Consider the following 20,432-nt stretch of genomic DNA (forward strand, 5'->3'; position numbering starts at 1 on the left):
TGTCTCATGGTTCCCTCTCCTTCTTCGCAAGATTACACATTTGCCATGTACCCGCCGTCCATGATCGCAACAGGCAGCATTGGGGCCGCAGTGCAAGGCCTGGGTGCCTGCTCCACATCCGGCGATGAGCTCACTGAGCTGCTGGCAGGGATCACAGGCACTGAAGTGGTGAGTCCGGGGCAGTGCTATTCCCTGGGCCTCCAGCAGAGGGAAGCAAATACCCCAATCTGGACTGAGCCTCTGATCTGGGCTTCTGAGGCCTTGGCCTGAAAAGCAAGAGCCTTGGCGGGGGTGGGGGGTGGGGGTGGGGGTGGGGTGTAGGACACTGTCCCTGGGTGCCCTCTTCTTGCCAAGTGTGCTGGAGCAGGGGTGAGGGTCTGCTGTCAGATGCACGGCTGCTCTCACACCCTCTTGCCACATCCTCTTGCTGGTTTCTGAGAAATGAAGACCAATTCCCCGGGCTGGGCTGTGGCCTAACCTCCCAACTTCCCTGTTTGCCTGGAGGTGACTTTCCCTGCACCTGCCGCCAGGTGCTGTGGGAGAGTGGTCCCTCCTCACCTCCTGCTCTCCCTCCTCCTCCCCAGGACTGCCTGCGTGCCTGTCAGGAGCAGATTGAAGCTGCACTCAGGGAGAGCCTCAGGGAAGCTTCCCAGACCACCTCCAACCCAGCACCCAAAGCCCCCCGGGGCTCCAGCAGCCAGGGGCCCAGCCAGACCAGCACTCCCACAGATGTCACAGCCATCCACCTGTAGCCCCGGACAGGCCCCCTCGAGTGGCCACCAAGCAGGAGAGGGGCAGCCGCCACCCCCTCCCTGCCTCCAGGAACAATCCATGCCACACCTGAAGCCCGAGGGGGCTCCCATTCCCCCCTCACCAAGCCCAAGGGGTCAGGTCCCACCTCTCCCCGCAGTGTGCACTAAGGGGCCCGGCCAGCCACGTGTCTGGGTGACTGGTCAGCTCCTCTTCCTCCCCAGCTCCTCTTCCTCGCCGGGCGGGCCAGGTTGCTCAGACATTTAAACAGGTAAAAGCTCTGCACCAGCATCCCTCTCTGAGCCCCCCCAACCCCCTCCAGGGGGAGCTCATGTTCTCAACTGCCAAAACGCCCCTGTGCCTTCAAAAGGTGTTGCCCCTTCTAGAGTCACTGCGTTTGGATTGGGGTCCTTCGGGCATTCTGATAGACTGAGGGCCAACAGTGACGGCCCCTCCCAGCACACAATGGAGGTCTCCGTGTAATCTGTGCTCCCAGCTGCTCCTAGGGGGAGCCCCTCCTGCTTCGCTTTCCGCTCAGCTTCTCCTGTGTGATTGAGGGGTTTGGTGCTGAAGGAACAGGTCGTTTTTAATTTATTAATTGTTCTGAGTACAACTGTAAGAGGGTGCAGTGGGGCCTGTGTCCCCCACGAGTGGTGGTGACCCTGGTGGTTGCTGATTGCTTCCCCTCTGCTACTGGCTAGAGAGCTTTGTGGCCCAGGAGCTGCTACAGCCTGGGTTGGGGCCACGTCCTCCTCTCCCTCCGCTCTGTCCTCCAGCGGGGAGGATGAAGTGGGGTTGCCGCAGAGGTGGCTGAGCCCCATCTGGAGAGGGAGGCAAACCCTGTTGACACAGGTCTTTCCTAAGGCCACAAAGTTCAGGCTGGTGGCCCAGGACCATCATGCTACCTTAATAAAAGGATTCTGGAATGAAACTGGCTTTGGCTTCTTGGATGGGATGGTGTTGTGGGTATTACCCAGCCTACACAAGGCAAGGAAGCGGGTGCCAAGTCTGAGGACAAGCTGGGCTCAGCCTTTTCCGTCAAAGGCTGCATAGTAAACATTTAGGCTTTTGTGCCAAAAAGTGTGTGCCCCAAGTACAGTAACTTCCACTTCGTGTGTGCTCCTAAAAACCACTGAGCCACGCAAAACGAACAAAACCCACAGGGCTTCTGGGGGAAGAGGGGCTTGAGGCACAACCTAGCCCTTAATGACACTGTTTAAAGGGGTGGCTGTTGTGGCACAGGTGAAACTGCCACTTGGGACTCCCTACCACCACCAAAACTCCCACACTGGAGTACGAGTGCTAGTCCCAGCAGCTCTCTGATCCAGCTTGCTGCTGATGGGCCTGGGAAGGCAGCAGATGATCACCCAATACCAGCACGTGGAGATTTGTTGCTCTGCCTTCCAAATAATCCTAAGAAAAGAACTACAGTCTGCTTGTGTAGGGAGGTGCCAGGAAGATGGCAGCTAGCTTAAGATTTAAAAGGCAGGGCCGGCACTACGGCAAAGTGGGTTAAGGTACCACCTGCAGTTCCGGCATCCCATATGGGCGCAGGTTCAAGTCCTGGCTGTTCCACTTTAGATCCAGCTCTCTGTTAATGCACCTGGGAAAGCAGTGGAAGATGGCCCAAGTGCTCGGGCCCCTGCACACACGTGGGAGACCTGGGTGAAGCTTTTGATTTCGGATTGGCCCAGCTCTGGCCATTGTTGCCATTTGAGGAGTGAAGCAGCAGATGAAAGACCTAACTCTGCCTTTCTAATAAATAAATCTTTAAAAAGATTTGAAAAGCAGAGTTAAGAGATTGTCCATGTACTGGTTCACTCCCCAAATGGCCACAACAGCTGAGGCTGGGCCAGGCTGAAGCCAGAAGCCTGGAATTCCATCTGGGTCTCCCATGTGGGATGTAGGGGCCGAAGCATCAGACTATCTCACAGCTTCCCAGACACATTTGTGAGGAACTGGACTGAAAATGGAGCAGCTGGGACTCAACCCGGTGCTCATGCAGGATGCTGGCACAACAGGCAGCGGCCTAACCCTCTGTGCCTCAGGACTGGCATGCGTTGGCAGAGTTTTCTTCCAAGATGGAGGAGGGTATGGCCCCCAACACAGGAGGTAGCCTGGGCTAGCTGGGACATTAGAGATGTGTTTTGTGTTAATTTTGCGAGGCTCAGCTGGATGCAATTTTTCATATTCACCCAGTATTTCTCAACAATGAACTGATGAACTTATACCTAACACACGTGTCCATACTGGAGCTGCAGATTAGTGGTGAAATTGAGGCTTACAATGCCAGTACCCCATCTCGGAGTGCCCCGTTTGACTTGTTAGCCTGCTTTCAGTCCAGCCTCCTGCTTGCCGATGCACCCTGGGAGGCAGCAGTTGATGAGTCCCTGACACCCATGCGGGAGACCTGGATGGAGCTCCGGGCTCCTAGTTTTGGCCTGGCGGAGCTCTGGCTGTTGCAGCCATTTACAGGGAACAAACCAACAGATCTAAGATCTCTTTGTGTCACACTGCCTTTCAAATAAAATGAAAATAAATAAAAATTAAAAGGGCAGAAAAAAAATTTCTTTAAAGTTTGCACTACTATCAAATTGTTCTCCAGTGTATTAATGGGGTTGGAGCAAAGACACATTTTTTAAAAGCAAGTAACAAGGTTACAGCAAGATTAAGGAACTTGGTAGAGCAGCCACAGGAAACGTCAGTGGTGGGTGTGGCCAGGTTCCAGCTGAACTTGCTGACAGTGACATTTGAATGTCATGTAATTATCACCTGTCACAAAATACTGCTCCTTAAATCCCCCCTGCAATGATTTAAAAATATAAAAATCAGTCTTAGTTCATAAGCCATACAAAAATACTTTTAGCCCTAGTTTGCCAGCCACTATTTTTCTTTTTCTTTTTTTTTTTTTTTAATTTATCTGAAAGGGGAGCAGTGTCGCTCCCCCTCTTCGTGGAGGAACGACACAGGACCCTGCGCTGTTCTTTCGTCTGCTCGGCCCTCCCCGGGTTTGCTGCTGGTTCTTCCCGGGTTGGCTACTATCCCTTCCACCTCCGTGGAAGGGCAGTTCCCCCTGGCCGCATTCCCCACTTCCGCAGGGGAGCGGCACACCGCCGGCCGGCTTTCTCGGGGGCTGCACGGGTTCCCTTAGATGTTCCCCATAGATGTTCCTGGTGCATGCCGTCTCTCTCCTCCTTTATAGTCCTCCTCCGCCAATCCTAACTCGGCTGCCCACACGCCGAGTACGCTGCTCTCCTCCAATCAGGAGCAAGTCCTACAGTTTATTAGTTGAACTGGAGGCAGCTGTGCGGAAGCTGTTTGCTTCTCTCCCATCGCCATATTGTGGGAGAGCAGATGCATAGAATAAGTCTTAATTCCAGTAACTCAGTCTAGTCCGGTTTGCTCCCCACAGAGCAGTGCTGTGGCGTAGCAGATAAAGCCACTACCTACAATGCGGGCACCCCAAATGGGTGCCAGTTCAAGTCCTGGCTACTCCACTTCCGATGCAGCTCTCTGCTGTGGCCTGGGAAAGCAGCAGCAGATGACCCAAGTGCTGTGGGAGCCCCGGAAGAAGCTCCTGGCTCCTGGGTTCAGATTGGCCCAGCTCTGGCCTTTGTGGCCATTTGGGGAGTGAACCAGCAGATGGAAGATCTCTCTCTGCCTCTGCTTCTCCCTCCTTCTCTGTAACTGTGCCTTTCAAATAAAATATTTTTTTTTAAGATTATTTGAAAGGGCATCAAACAGAGAGAGAGATCTTCAATCCACTGGTTCACTTCAATAGGCACAACAGCCAAGGCTGGGCCAGGCCAAAACCAGGAGCCTGGAACTCCATCCAGGCCTCCCACATGGGTAGCAAGGGCCCATCTTCTGCTGCCTTCCCAGGTACATTGGCTGGGAGCTGGACTGGAAGTGGAGCAGACAGGACTGAAACTGGTATTCCAGTGTGGGATGCTGGTGTCACAATACCAGCCCTTGGCCTAAAGCTTTGATTGGCTTAAAACCTAGGAAGGGAATCTATCTGGTGCTGATCCCACCTCATCTGCAGACCCATCTCCCCTCTGTAGTTGTTCCATCCATGGCCCAGAAACCACTACTTTCTGAACAACCCCATGGCTGGCCTTCTACCCAACTAACTAAACAGTGTCATTCGTTCAAGGGGAAGGCAGAGCATGTGCCCCTGGGGGCTACTGGAGGCACGCAGCCTGGAGAAGCACTTGGGAGGTTAAGGTCGGCTGCTGTGTAAACTGAGTAAAGATCCCACTCCCGAGACAACAACAGGGAAGAGGAAATTCCCACCTCCAGCCACAGAGAAGGAGAAAGACCTTCATCAACTGCAGCAGAACGCAGGTTCAATAAATACCCGTCTTTGTTTTTCCCAGTGACTTGATAAAACAGGCGGAGAAGGTGTGCTTAAACCAAGCCCCAGCTGGGGAGTGGGAATGCTGGGCTGTGGATCACATCAGCTCACCAAGGGAGCAGGGACGAAGGCCTAGAAGAGAGGAGGGAGCCAAACAGACTCTCAGGCCACCCTGCCCGGCCTGGGAGCCACAGATGCCCTGTGACCTTGTCACTGCCCTGGTCTTCAGGCATAAAAAGCTCAGTGTCATCTTCAGTCACCCAGGGGACCTGGTGTCCTCCCATGCCCACTGGACCAGGACAGGTGACCGTCTTCCTCACTCCATGGTGATGGGGACATCTTCTACGTCACGAGGGACTGCACTCTGAAGCTCCCGCCTGATTTCGGGGGAGAGCTGTGGGTGGGGCTGCAGCCGGAGCAGTTCCATGAGGGCTTCTTTCTGTTCTGTGGCCAAATCTGCCTTGTAGCGCTGGACCAATGTCAGCAGGCACTGGTGCCAGAGCACGGGCAGCTCCCGCTTCTCTGTCCGGAACCCCAGGAAGTGGAAGACCAGGGCATCCAGCACGCGGTAGGGCAGTGCGTACTTCTTATCCAGCAGCAGTCGTAGGAAGATGCTGTTGGCACCACTGTATTCCATCTCGGCGATTTTCAGCATGGCCGCGCTGGGGAAGGGGTGGCGTGGTAGGGTTAATCCATGGGGAAACGCTGGAGGAGGGAGCCTGGTTCTCCCCTCTGCTGGCCCTTAACAATGGTGTTCCCAAGGGGGCCATCTCAGGCCTCCTCACCTACCCAACTTCATCCTTTTTTGACTGCAGTTACCACCTCTACCTCTGGCTTAGACACTTGTCCCAGGATCCAACTAGAATGTCCAAACATGCTGACATCTGCACCCCCACCTCACTTCCTCCCTGTGTGCCCTACTCATTCCACTATTTACTGGGCACCTGCCATATGCCAGGTGCTGGGATCCTCTTCTAGTGGAACTTACATTCTAGTGAAGCAATGACACACCCACTGCTTCAACCAGCCACAAATCCACAGCTGTTCTACTCTTTCCTGTCGCTACCCTCTCCCCAAGTCCTGGCCACCCCACTCTGTGCACTGCGCAGTCCTCCTCGAGCCCCACCAACACTACCTGGAGTGCAGCACAGGGATAGAGCACTTGGTGATGATGCTGCCCACGATGATGGCTTCCCGGAGAGTACAAGTGCCTGACTCGCACAGGGGGATCAGGATCCCTGGAGACAGGCAGAGGGTAGTCACTCCCAGCCCAGGGTGAGAGGAAGGTACACCAGGAAACCCCCGCACCAGCCCCAGGGGCCAGCACTAGAGACACCCACTTCCCGCAACAGGTCAGCTTTCACCTGCAGGCGCTCCAGCCCCTCGCTCCTTCCTTGCCTCTGGGTGCCCACCTTTGAACCAGGCTCCAGGCTTGAACAAGGCCTTCTTGAGCGCCATGTACAAATGGAAGTTGAGTCGTTTGTATTCAGCGATGTCATCTCGTATGCGGGGGAGCAGGACGAGGTTGTAGAAGCGCTGGGCCATGCGTTCTTTCAGGTTAGAAGCAAAAATCCTAGTGGGGTGAGGGGAAGTCCCCAAGTCACATGATAGGTCTGGACTTACCCCTTTAAATATCACTGGGTGGAGGCTGCTATTATGGCACAGTGGATTAAGCCACTGCCAGCAATATCTATATCTCATTTGAGGGCCAATTCAAGTCCCAGCTGCTCCCTTTCCGATCCAGCTCCCTGCTGTTGTGCCTGGGAAAACAATGGAAGATGGCTCAAGTGCTTGGGCCCCTTTCATCTATGTGGGGAAACCTGGATGAGTTCCAGGCTCCTTGCTCCAGCCTGGCCCAACCCTGATCATTGAGGCCATCCAGAGAGTGAGCCAACAGATACAACATCAAGCTCTCTCTCTAACTCTGCCTTTCCAATAAAAAGATATTTAAAAATAAACATCATTTGGGGGTCAGGTACTTGGCATAGCAGTTAAGATGCCACATGGGGGCTGGCATTGTGGTACAGGAGGCTAAGACTCTGCTTGGGGCTCCAGCATCCAACATGGACGCCGGGTCATATCCCAGCTGCTCCACTTCCGATCCAGCTCTCTGCTGTGGCCTGGGAAAGCAGTGGAGGATGGCCCAAGTGCTTGTACCCCTGCACCCATGTGGGAGACCTGGAAGAAGCTCCTGGCTCCAAACCAGCTCAGCTACAGTCATTGTAGCTATATGGGGAGTAGATGGAGGACCTCTCTGTAACTCTGTCTCTCAAAAAGAAGAAGAAAAAAAAAAGAAAAGAAAAAAGAAAAAAGCCACCTGGTTGCCTATATTCCACATGGGAGTATCTGGATTCCAGTCCTGGTTCTGCTCCTGGGAAGCAACAGGTGATAACGCATGTAGTTGAGTCCCTGTCACTCATGTACAAGACCCAGACTGAGTTCCTAGCTCTTGGCTTTAGCTTGCCCAGCCTCAGCTTTTGCAGGCATTTTGAGTGAACCAGTAGATGGGAGATCTGAGTCTGTTTCTTTCTGCCTTTCGGGGGGGGGGGGGGGGAGATATCTATATCTATCTCTTACTATGAATGGTGTAGGAAAGAGATTTTCTTTTTTACATTTTTTTTTTTTTTTTTTTTTTGACAGGCAGAGTGGACAGTGAGAGAGAGAGACAGAGAGAGAAAGGTCTTCCTTTGCCGTTGGTTCACCCTCCAATGGCCGCCGCTGCAGCCGGCGCACCGCGCTGATCCGATGGCAGGAGCCAGGATCCAGGTGCTTTTCCTGGTCTCCCATGGGGTGCAGGGCCCAAGCACCTGGGCCATCCTCCACTGCACTCCTGGCCATAGCAGAGAGCTGGCCTGGAAGAGGGGCAACCGGGACAGAATCCGGCGCCCCAACCGGGACTAGAACCCGGTGTGCCGGCGCCGCAAGGTGGAGGATTAGCCTATTGAGCCATGGCGCCGGCTACCATTTATTTTGAAAGCAGAGTTACAGGGAGAGGGGGAGAGAGAGCTCTTCCACCTGCTGGTTGACTCCCCTAGATGGCCACAATGGTCAGTGCTGGTCCAGGCTGAAGCCAGGGGCTTCATCTGGGTCCTCTACATGAGTGCAGGGGTCTAAACACCTGGGCCATCTTCTACTGCTTTTCTTAGGGCATTAGTAGGGAGATGAATAGGAATAGGAGCAGCCAGGACATGAACCGGTGCCCACATGGGATACTGGCATTGTAGGCGGCAGCTTTAAGCACTATGCCACAAGGGTGGCCCCACAAAATATTTTAAAGTAAGATATGGAACCATTCTTGCAGCAAAAAGTATAGGAGCTGTGGACATGCAACACCCAAGTCAGCTTAGAGAGGGACCAGGAGAGGCAACAGGGTGTACCAAATGGTTAAGTGTGAATACTGTCGGTCTCTGGAAGAGACTGATGGCTGCTCACCTTCTGCTCCCCCTGGTGGCTCATTTCTACTCTACTGTCACAAGGCACATGAGCAGGCCTGGGGAGCCAGAATGGGGAGATTATTCTGACATTCCAGGACTATGTTGGTAGCCATAGCCTTTCCCTTTAAAACTCATCACAGGGGGTTCCCAAACTTGGCCCCAAAACATGAAACAGGAAAAGCTATGAAAATTATATATAAAGATGTGCAATGAGGCAGACGCTGTGGCGTAGCAGGTAAAGCCAAGCCTGCAGTGCTGGCATCCCATATGGGCGCAGGTTTGAGTCTCGGCTGCCCCACTTCCAATCCAGCTCTCTGCTATGGCCTGGGACAGCAGTAGAAGATGGCCCAAGTCCTTGGGCCCCTGCACCCAGGTGGGAGACCTGGAAAAAGCTCCTGGATCCTGGCTTTGGATCGGCTCTGCTTTGGCCTTTGTGGCCATTTGGGGAGTGAACCAACAGATGGAAGACCTCTTTCTCTCTGCCTCTGCCTCTCTGTAACTCTGCCTTTTAAATAAATAAACAAATCTTTAAAAATAAAAAAAGCAGCATAAAAGAGTGCTCTGATAGAGAAAGGGAAAGCCTGTATGTCCCACGCCCAGCCCTCCCCTGCAGACTCAAGACTACCCTACCCCTCATCTACTTCACCTGGTGGCTTGGTACATGGCAGCTGCAGTCCAGGCCTCAGGCTCTGTGACATAGAGGATCTGTTCCCAGTTGGAGAGTGCAGGGATGATCTTAAAGGCCTTGGGCAGTTTCCCGCTGCGGTACTTAGACAACACCTGGGGAGGAGGGAGGGACTTCAAAATCGTCTCGGCCACTAACACGCAGTGCTTGGGCAGGTGCTCTCATGCCCCAACTCAATCCTCACAGCACGCCTGTAAGGAGGTACTATTATCATGCTCGCTTTCCAAATGACCAGAGTGTCCAATAGCTGACCCAAGACCACCACGTCACTAAGAGGCAGAGCAGGATCTGAACTTTCACAGTCTGGTTCTCCGCCCTGTGCAGCAAAGCCTGAGGCAGGAGCCCACAGCCCCAGGAAGGGTATCCCAGAATTACCTCCCGGACCCCCCTGTAGACCTCCAGCACCCGGGGGTCCAGCTGGGGCATAGGGAAGCCTGACACCTCTGACATGACCGTCTCGACCTCCGTCTGCTTCTCAGTCAGCTTCTCCATGATGATGTCGGCCAGGGTGCGCCTAGAGAGAGAGGAGGGAAAGGGCGCTTGGTCACTGTAGGAAGCCCCAAGGGACCTCATGGTTGCTGTGAGCACCAACAGACCGTCAGCCCCTTGGATGTGTGGCCTTCTGTACCCATCTGCCCACCACCCTCGCTGTGGAAAACGTAGGAATGCAGAGTCACCCCATTAAGGACAAGGCTGGCAGTCCTGGAGGGGCACAGAATGAATCCGCAGTCAGCCAGCCAGGTTCAAATCCTGGCTCTTCCGCTCCCTGGATGACCTTGGGTGTATGGTTTTACCTCTCTACGCGTCAGTTTTCCTGTCTGTACAACAGGATAGTAATGGCATCAACCTTGTAAGCTTACAGCAGCATTAAGTTAACATATGCGTGTCACTTACGGTATGAATTAGTATGCAGTAAGTGCTGCCTACCAACGATCTACCAGGATTCTGCGTACTGGGATCATCGGGGAGGAGATGTGTAAACTTCCCTCCATCTGAATTTATTGACATTAAAACCTGACGATGTGGCCGGCGCCGTGGCTCAATAGGCTAATCCTCCGCCTAGCGGCGCCGGCACACCGGGTTCTAGTCCCGGTCGGGGCGCCGGATTCTGTCCCGGTTGCCCCTCTTCCAGGCCAGCTCTCTGCTGTGGCCCAGGAGTGCAGTGGAGGATGGCCCAGGTGCTTGGGCCCTGCACCCCATGGGAGACCAGGAAAAGCACCTGGCTCCTGGCTCCTGCCATCGGATCAGCGCGGTGCGCTGGCCGCAGCGCGCCGGCCGCGGCGGCCATTGGAGGGTGAACCAACAGCAAAGGAAGACCTTTCTCTCTGTCTCTCTCTCTCACTGTCCACTCTGCCTGTCAAAAATAATAATAAAAAAAAAAAAAAAAAAAAAAAAAAAAAAAACCCTGACGATGTCTCCTCAGCCTCCTTAAATAGTGCCCATCAAGCATATTCTGCTGAGTTACCGTCACCTTGGGCTGCGCCTTCAGAGGCGGCTGAAGGGTTCTCGTAGCTGCTCCTGTTTCCCAAGCGCCCCCGAAACGCCATGCCCTCAGCTTGGCATCTTCTGGAACAACACCTATGGGAGGCGCTTTTGTTCTCCTTTGCAGATGTGAGACCTGAAGCCCAGAGAAGCCCACAACTCACTTTAGGTCTCACAGCTGTCAAGGGGGAAGCAGGTTCATGTTCCAAGTACAGGTGCTTTACAGGACGCTGTAAATCCCCCAAGCCAGGCAGCCTCTCACTGCTGACTTCCTGTGGGTCTAGGCCTGCTTCTTTGAAGAAGTCATTTTTAAAAATCCCACTGGTCTGGGACCGGTGCTGTGGTGCAGTAGGTTAATCCTCTGCCTGTGGTGCCGGCATCCCATATGGGTGCTGGTTCAAGTCCCAGCAGCTCCTCTTCCGATCCAGCTCTCTGCTATGGCCTGGGACAGCAGTAGAAGATGGCCCAAGTCCTTGGGCCCCTGCACCCACGTGGGAGACCAGGAAGAAGCTCCTGGTTACTGGCTTCAGATTGGCACAGCTGCAGCTGTTGCAGCCATTTGGGGAGTGAACCAACAGAAGAAAGACCTTTCCCTCTGTCTCTCCCTCTTACTATCTGTAACTCTACCTCTCAAATAAAATAAATAAAATCTTCAAAAAAAAAAATCCAACTGGTCTTATTTTTATATGTGTGTGTGTGTGTGTGTGTGTGTGTGTGTGTGTAAAAGAAAGAGAGAGAGAATATGCTCTCTACTGATTCACTTTCCAAATGCCTGCAATGGCCTGGGCTGGGATAGAACAAAGCTAGGTGCTGGGAGCTCAATCTAGATCCTCCACATGTTGGCAGGGACCCAACTTCTTTTTTAAGAACATATATATATATACACATATATATATTTCAGATTTATTTATTTGAAAGGCAGAGTTACAGAAGAGACAGAAAGAGACAGAGGTCTTCCATCCGATGGTTGAGACCCAACTTCTTAAGCCATCATGTGCTGCTGCCTCCCAGCACAAATGACCATAGGAAGCGAGGGTCAAGGATATGGGCTAAGAAGGAAAAAAAAAATGCCTCTCTCTCTCTCTCTATATATATATATATGTATACACACATATATATACCTTTTTTAAAAAAGATTTATTTATTTATTTGAAACTCAGAGATAGAGAAGGAGAGGCAGAGAGAGAGAGGTCTTCCACCTGATGGTTCACTCCCCAATTGGCAGCAATGGCAGGAGCTGTGCCGATCAGGAGCCAGGAGCTTCTTCCAGGTCTCCCATGCGGGTGCAGGGGCCCAAGCACTTGGGCCATCTTCCACTGCTTTCTCAGGTATGTCAGAGAACTGGATGGGAAGCACAGCAGATGGCACCCATACAGCATGCCAGCATTAACAGGTGGTGGTTTAGCCTGCTTTACCACGATGCCAGCTCCAGGCCTGATTTCTGAAGATGATAGCTGTCGTTTCTCAAGATTGCATGAGTCCTTGTTTCTAGAAGTTTGTCCCTTCTATTTACTGCAGGCTGGAAAAGCATTCTGCTAGGTTCATCAGAATTATCTGTGTAGTGGTGGGCATTTGGAGCAGTAGTTAAAATGCCCCTTTTGATGCCCGCATCCTATATCAGAGTGTCTGAGTTTGAGTACTGGTTTCTCTGCTTCTGCTGCTGCTTCTTTTTTTAAAGATTTTATTTATTTATTTGAGAGGTAGAGTTACAGTGAGAGACAGACAGAAAGTTCTTCCATCTGTTGGTTCACTCCGCAATGGCTGGAGCTGAGCCAACTGAAGCCAGGAACCAGGAGCTTCCTCTGCGTCTCCCACGTGGGTGCAGAGGCCCAAGCAGTTGGGCCATCTTCTGCTGCTTTCCCAGGCCATAGCAGAGACTGGATCAGAAGAGGAGCAGCCGGGACTTGAGCTGGTGCCCAGATGGGATTCCAGGGCTGCAGACAGAAGATTAGCCCACTAAGCCACAGCGCTGGCCCTACTCTGCTTCTGATCCAGCTTCCTGCTAGTGCATCTGGAGGCGGCAGGTGGTGGCTGAAATACAGGGGCCTCTGCCACCCACGCAGGAGAGCCACGTGGAGCTCCAAGTTCCTGGCTTCCCCCAGCCCAGCCCTGACTATTGTGGGCATTTGGAGAGTAAACCAGCAGGTGGAAGAGCTCTCTCTGTTGCTCTGCCTTTCAAATGCAATGAATCATTAATTAAAAAAAAAAATTACATAAAAAGAATTCTCTGCTAAGTCAGCGGAATGAGGTGCCAGGTGAGACCCTGAGAGGCTCTCTTCTGGTACAAGCACACAAGCCCAGGGACACACTTTGTCACATCTGTGTCAGCTGCTGGGTGTCAATGTGGGAGACGGGTGCCTTTCTTATTTCTGAACTCTCAAACATCATTCTGTTCCCTCATCTTTTTACAATATAATTAATCGGCAATGAGAGATGCATTAACCCAAAATATTCTAAAGAACCAAGGATGACAACATACTAATATCACAGGATCAGAATGGACCAGGGGAAGGCCCTTATCCTAGACTTACCCTCCCCAGGGCTAAAATACAGGCTCACATATTTGACCACAGGCAGCCTGAATGCCTGCACGTTTGGGAGCTATTTATTACAGAGGAGAATAAACAGTGGTTTTGGCCAGCGCCACGGCTCAATAGGCTAATCCTCCACCTTGCAGCACTGGCACTCCGGGTTCTAGTACCGGTCGGGGCGCCGGATTCTGTCCTGGTTGCCCCTCTTCCAGTCCAGCTCTCTGCTATGGCCGGGGAGTGCAGTGGAGGATGGCCCAAGTCCTTGGGCCCTGCACCCCATGCGAGACCAGGATAAGTACCTGGCTCCTGCCTTCGGATCAGCGCAGTGCGCAGGCCGCAGCGGCCATTGGAGGGTGAACCAACAGCGAAAAGGAAGACCTTTCTCTCTGTCTCTCTCTCTCACTATCCACTCTGCCTGTCAAAATAAATAAATAAATAAATAAACAGTGGTTTTCACGAGGAGGGGTGTAAATTTACCAATATATGGAGTTATTTTTTGGTTATCACACTTGAATTTGCGATCGAAAGGGTATAGATCTCCTGAACATCTTATAACACAAGAAACAGCTTCCACAAAAAAGAACCACCCAGGCCCAAATACAAACAGCGCTGAGGTGGAAAAACCCCAGACCAAATGCAGCTTAGCACGCGAAAGGGAGGTTTATCTTACCACTAAAGCCAGAGTGTATCAGGACCAGGTGCAATGGGATGGACCTCCCAGATATAAAAAGGGCTTCTAGCTGTTTCCCTGGGTAATCTGGGCAGTTCGAGTACTGGTCGAAGTGGAAGAGGCATTCTTGGAATGGATGAGCCACCTGTCTAGGGGTCTCCCACAACTAGCAATGCCCAGGCCTTCTCCAAAAATAGGGAACTGCCAGGGCATTTCGTTTCTCCAGGGGAGCTTTCTTCCAGGGCCTACCACCTCAGTGCCCAGCCCTACCTGGCAGGAGGGTTCTTGTTCATGAACATCTCAATGGCACGCTCATCCTCAGGGTCCACGACCACCTCTGCATGGTGGTCTACCCCCTTCATCGTGGCAGCCTTCTCCAGGGTGGGCCACTCCTCATCCTCATCGTCTGACCCATCCTGTGGCACTCCAGGACCTAGAAAAGGGGAGGTAAATGGATGAGCAGGGGAAGGAGTAGGTAGATTTTTTAAGTTTATTGTTATTTATTTGAAAGGCAGAGCAAGAGGGAGGGAGGGAGAGATGGGGCCAGTATTGTGGCGTACCGGCTTAAACCACTGCTTGCGATGCCGGCATTCCATAAGGGCACCAGTTCAAGTCCCTGCTGCTCCACTTCCAATCCAGCTCCCTGCTAACGCACCTGGGAAGGCAGCAGAAGATGGGCTTGTCTGGCCAAAGCCAGGAGCCAGGAACTCCATCCGGGTCTCCCACATGGGTGGCAGGGGCCGTCATTTGCTGCCTCCTAGGATGTACATTAGCAGGAAGCTGGAGGGAAGCAGAGCGGGGAGCTGAGCCCAGGGACTTGGATGTGGGGTGCAAGCTTCCCAAATGGCAACTTAATCTGCTGCACAAGGCCTGCCCCTGGGTGAGGCACTTAGTTTTACTTTAACCATTATATAGTACAGGCCTCACGTACATGTAATCAATACAGGTGCATGAAGCAGAACAGATGAGACACACAGTCTTCCTGTCCCCAGATGCTTGCAATCTCCCTTGAGAAACAAAATGTAAAATGAGACAAAGAGCCAGCAAGGCCCATAAATAATAGTCACCACACCCTACGCAGTTCTGCAGCAGTCAACTGTCCTGACATTCTCTACAGACGCTGACTGCTTAGCCTTTGTAACCCCAAGAAGAAGGTATGCCCAGAAGCAGATGAAGTCGTTGAAGCACAGAGAAGTGGCGCCATCTGCGTAACATCAGCAATCCCAGGGGTCAGGACTGTGCCTTCATCACCACTGCTGCCCCCTCACGCAGGGCTGCGTTTCCATCTCAGTGAGGGGTCGGGACAGCACACAGGCACTCACAAGATGAGCGCTGCAGCCAGGCTCTGGACCGGCGGTGCGGGGGCAGGTGGAGTGTGTTCGACTGAGGTAGGCATCTTGGAGAAAGGGCTTGGTTCTGAGTGTCTGTTAGGCAGTAGGAAGGAACAGGGCTGGATGGGAAGGTCCTGAAAGCCAGGCAGTAGGGCTAAGAGGGCAACACCTGAATAGTTGATTTTTGGAAGGCTATGCCTGGCTGGGCATCTAGAAAGGTTTCTAATAACTCAAGTGGAGAGATAAAACGCTCCATGTGAACAGGTAGTTCAGAACAATGGCAGGTACAGGACAAGAGCTAAATGGGGGAAGGGGGTGATGTAGTATGGTGGGTGTAACCTGTCACTTGGGATGCTGGCATCCCATATCAGAGTGCTAACGTTCAAGTCCCACCTCCTTTTTTTTTTGACAGGCAGAGTGGACAGTGAGAGAGAGAGACAGAGAGAAAGGTCTTCCTTTGCCGTTGGTTCACTCTCCAATGGCCACCGCGGCTGGCGCACTGCGGCCGGCGCACCCCGCTGATTCGATAGCAGGAGCCAGGAGCCAGGTGCTTTTCCTGGTCTCCCATGGGGTACAGGGCCCAAGCACTTGGGCCATCCTCCACTGCACTCCCTGGCCACAGCAGAGAGTTGGCCTGGAAGAGGGGCAACCGGGACAGAATCCGGCGCCCCGACCGGGACTAGAACCCGGTGTGCCGGCGCCACTAGGCAGAGGATTAGCCTAGTGAGCCGCGGCGCCGGCCCCACCTCCTTTTCTGATCCAGCTTCTTACTAGGGTGTACCCTGGTAGGCAGTATGTGATGGCTCCTGTAGTTGGATCCTGGTCACCCAAGCAGGAGACCCAGAGTGCTGGGTTCCTGGCTTTGGCCTGGCCCAGCCCCAGCTGTTGCAGGCATTTGGAGTGAACCATTTGATGGAGGATCGCTCTCTTTGCCTTCCAAATAAATGAAAATATTTTTTTCAAAGATTTATTCATTTGAAAGTCAGAGTTACAGAGAGGCAGAGGCAAAGAGAGAGGTCTTCCATTTACTGGCTCACTCCCAAAATGGCCACAACGGTGGGAGCTGAGCTGATCCAAAGCCAGGAGCCAGGAGCTTCTTCTGGGTCTCCCACACGGGTACAGGGGCCCAAGGACTAGTACCATCTTCTACTGCTTTTCTAGGCCATAGCAGAGAGCTAGATCAGAAGTGGAGCAGCTGGGACTTGAACCAGTGCCCATATGGGATGCTGGCATTGCAAGCAAAGGCTTAGCCCACTATGCCACAGCACCAGTCCCAAAAATGAATTTTAAAAAAATATTCTAGGGGCCAGCACAGCAAGTAAAGCCACTTGGGCCCCTGCATCTGTGTGGGAGACCTGTAAGAAGCTCCTGGCTTCAGATCGGTGCAGCTCCAGCCACTGCAGCCCTCTGGGGAGTGAACCAGCGGATGGAAGACCTCTCTCTCTCTGCCTCTCTGTAACTCTGCCTTTCAAATAAATAAATAAATCTTCAAAAAAAAAAAAAAATTCTAAAGCTCCATTGGGATGGGAGGCAGACATTTTTCTCCATTCCATTCTTACTTCCAGATGCTGACTCCAGGTGCCTCGTGGAACAGCTGCTTGGGGAAGACTCACAGGCACCTCAAACTCCACCTTCATCAAGAGAACTCATTCCCTTCCCTCACGGTCTACACTGCTCAGTCCTCCAAAGCTGGGTAAACGGCACCATCCCGGACTCAACACTGAGCTTGGGAAGCAGCCCTGCCTCATGCCCTGCCCTCACCTTCAACCTCCAATCAACTACCAACTCCTAGTCCCCAGAATTTTACCTCACAGACTGTCTCTCAAGTCCTTGACAGCCCAGGCTAAGCCTCCATCTGCAGCATCTTTTGCTGGATTAATTCAGCAGTCCCTTAATGTTTGTCTCACTTCCCTCCACTGCATTCTTCACTCTGCAGGGAGAGTAATCTGCCAGCAACGCACATTTGATTTGGTCAGTTCTGCACTCAAACCCCTCCCACAGCTTCCCATCATTGTTAGAAAGGCTTTCAATTCTGGGCATGCTCTCCAAGAGCTCTGCAGGTTTGGCACCTACCTACCTACCTCACCATCATTCATTAGTCCATTTACTCAGCGAACATCGAGTGTCTGCTACATGTGAGGCACTGGTAAGAGTGCTGGAAGGTTAGCAGTGAACAAGAGAAACAGAAATTGTTGACCTCACAGAGCTTACATTCTAACTGGAGGAGAAAAACATAAAAAATAGACGTAATATATAAATATATTGGATTAAAAGAAGAGAAGTACTAAGACAAAACACAGAGTAGAGAAGTCAGAAGTACAGAGGGGTCCAGCACTGTGGTGGGTGAGGCCACTGCCTGCAGTGCCGGCATCCATATGGGTGCCGGTTCGAGTCCCAGCTGCTCCACTTCTGATCCAGCTCTCTGCTGTGGCCTGGGAAAGCAATACAAGATTAGAAGATGGCCCAGGCCCTTGGGCCCCTGTACCAGTGTGGGAGACCAGGAGGAAGCTGCCGGCTCCTGGCTTTGGATCTGCTAAGTTCTGGCTGTTGTGACCACCCAGGGAGTGAACCAGCAAATGGGACCTCTCTCTGCCTCTCTGTGACTCTGCCTTTCAAATAGATAAACTGCAAGCCTGCAGGCAATGGAGTAGACTAATCCAGGAGAAGGAACAGCCAGGCACAGGCTCCAACTGCCCATGTTTAGAAGGAACAATGAGATTTGTATGGTGGAGTAGAGGACAAAGGGAAAGAAGCCGGCGGTCAGACGGTAATAGAGGTAGATCACACAGGGCACTGTGCACTATTAGAACCCTGTAGCTGTAGGGGCAACAGGATCGTGGTTAGGAGGGTACCACAATAACCCGAGCGCAGAACATGGCGGCTTGGACATGATGGCGTTTCTAAGGTGGCGGAGGTGGTCATCAGAACTTCCTAATGAATAAGACATGGAGACAGGAGGGGGAAAAGAAAGGGAGGGGGAGGGAGACCAAGGACAGGGGAGGACCAGGTGTGGGAGTCAGAGTTTGTTTTGGACATGGTAAGTTTGAGATGTCTTTTACATGTCAAATGAGAGATGCCCAATAGCAGCTGAATATAAGAATTTGGGCTTCAGGGGCTGGTGTTGTGGTGTAGCAGGTGAAGGAAGCTGCTGCCTATGACACCAGCATCCCATATGAAGCCAGTTCAAGTCCCAGCTGCTCTACTTCTGACCCAGTTCCCTGCTAATTGCCTGGGGAAAGCAGCAGAAGATGGCCCAAGTGCTTGGGCCCCGGCACCCACAGGGGAGACCGGGATGAAGCCTTGCTGGTTGCCGCCATCTGGGGAATGAACCAGTGGATACAAGATTTCAAATAAATAGATAAAAAAATTTTGAGTTTCTTGGAAGAGATCAGGGCTGGAATAAAAAGTAGGTAACACTCACTAAATAGATGGTAGTTAAATCATGAAACTTGAACAGGAAGTTTCAAATGCCTGCAAAAGCCAAGGAGACCCAGATGGAGCTCCGGATTTGGCCCGGCCCAGCTCAGTCATTGTGACCATTTGGGGAGTGAACTAGTGGATAAAAGATCTCTGTGTCTCTTCCTTTCAAGTAAATAAATAAATCTTAAAAAAAGAAAAAAAAGAAAGAAACAGCTTAGGAAACCCACATCCCATAACTGAATGCCAGGGTTCGAGTCCTGGTTCCACTGCAGATTCAGGCTTCCCACTAATATAGACCCTGAGAGACAACAGGAGGGAGCTCAAGTCATTGTGTCCCTGCAACCCACCCGGAAGAACTACACTGAGTTCCAGGTTTGGTCTGGCCCAGCCCTGGCCGTAGCAGGCAGCAGGCGTTTGGGAAGTAGATTAGGGGAAGCAAGTTTTCTCTCTCTGCCTTTCAGATAAAGATACTGTAGCCAGAAGAGCAGGGTTCAATTGCGTCAAATACTGCTTTTCTACAAATAAGATAAGCTCTGAGAAGTCGGTTAAACAACTCAGAGGTCAAGGCTTCTCCCCTATGAGAAAACAGTCAACATTTTTCAATCATCTCTCCCTCCACTTGGCCCCTAAACAATACTGCTTTTTCTGTTATGAACATTCGGTTTCAGGTCTCAGCTTCCAGGCTGGGCAACTCTGACCCCTACACGAATGCTATCGTTTCCAGAGAAACGAGACTTTCTTTCCCATGGAATTTACTGTTCTAATTGTCTCTCTCTTGGTTTAGACTGTAAGGTCCCGAGCTATATCTTGTTTATTTCTGCACGCAATCCATCAAAACTCCCAGCATCGTGCAAAGCCGGTAGCGAGCATCCCATATTTACAAAACCGTTGGACAAATGCTAGGAGAACTTGGTGGCCTGAGCCATCACTTCCTATTGGCCTAACTTGCGGGACGCGGCGAAAGGAGCACTAAAAACAGGGAGCGGGCCTGCAGGGTTCGGTCTTCCACCTGCCCTGCTCTCGGTAGAGAGCAACGTGCAACCCGGTTTTGAATCCAAGGTACTCCCCTGCCGGACACCTGTGGGCCGTCCACCCCCCAACCCAACTACTGCCTTCCCCGCGGACGCTCACCCAGCCGCGTGGCGCGCTCCCGAGGCTTGGCGGGCCCGTCCCCAGAGCCGTGCTCGGTTTCCAGCTCCTCCTGTTGCTGCCGTGCTTGCTGCAAAATCCGCCGGCTCAGCCGGGGCCCCACATACTCTTCCTCCTCTTCCCCGGTTCCGCGGCCCCGCCGCTTTTCCCGGGCACTTGACCGCACCGCGTTCCCAGCCAGGATCTGCTCGGCCAGGGGCGCGTGTTTTTCCTGAGCCCCAGCCCCACGGGCCGCTTTGAATTTCGGCATTTTTCTCGATAATGCGGCCCGGCAAACTCACACGTGGGTACGGCGACAGCCCAGGATGTGCGCTCGGCAATGAACGCCCAGGTCTGTGCCGAGAGGCCACGCGCTCACAGCGCCCCTACGCGTTCGGAGGCCAGAAAAGCAGCCAGCACCACTGCACTCCCGCAGGGAACTCCCGAGTCCTGGAGCCGGAGCCCGGAACAAATGCATTGCCTTTGACGTTGACGTCTCTAAATGGTGGCAGCCCGGGCCACGCTTTCCTAGCTTTCTGGATCTAGGACCAGGGTGGCCAACCAAACGGAAACTTCCGGAACTGCAAGCCAGGGGAGGGGCTGGGAATCGGGCCGATGACCTCACTGGAGGCGTCACCCAGAGT

The 20,432-nt window shown here is 52.6% G+C and overlaps 2 protein-coding genes across 4 annotated transcripts in view; one reads left to right on the forward strand and one right to left on the reverse strand.

The window, feature by feature from the left end:
- CCND3 (cyclin D3) overlaps positions 1-1,681 on the forward strand; it is a 99,380-nt gene extending 97,699 nt beyond the window's left edge. For all 3 annotated transcript variants that reach the window (XM_051855705.2, XM_051855704.2, XM_051855703.2), the window contains 2 exons: positions 32-168; positions 585-1,681. In XM_051855705.2, coding sequence (XP_051711665.1) covers positions 46-168; positions 585-752 — 291 coding nt within the window. In that variant the 5' untranslated portion in view covers positions 32-45 and the 3' untranslated portion in view covers positions 753-1,681. The remainder of the gene's footprint in view (positions 1-31; positions 169-584) is intronic.
- A 3,417-nt stretch (positions 1,682-5,098) lies between these two features.
- On the reverse strand, positions 5,099-20,397 carry BYSL (bystin like). Its single transcript, XM_002714398.5, has 7 exons — positions 19,792-20,397; positions 14,180-14,342; positions 9,602-9,740; positions 9,188-9,321; positions 6,520-6,680; positions 6,243-6,345; positions 5,099-5,769 (listed from the first exon to the last, which is right to left on the reverse strand). Exons 1-7 carry the CDS (start codon positions 20,057-20,059, stop codon positions 5,424-5,426), a joined length of 1,314 nt encoding a protein of 437 aa, XP_002714444.1. The 5' UTR covers positions 20,060-20,397; the 3' UTR covers positions 5,099-5,423.
- Between the last annotated feature and the right edge of the window lie 35 nt (positions 20,398-20,432).

This window comes from Oryctolagus cuniculus, chromosome 5 (assembly GCF_964237555.1).
Source record: "Oryctolagus cuniculus chromosome 5, mOryCun1.1, whole genome shotgun sequence".
Taxonomy (NCBI): Eukaryota; Metazoa; Chordata; class Mammalia; order Lagomorpha; family Leporidae; genus Oryctolagus; species Oryctolagus cuniculus.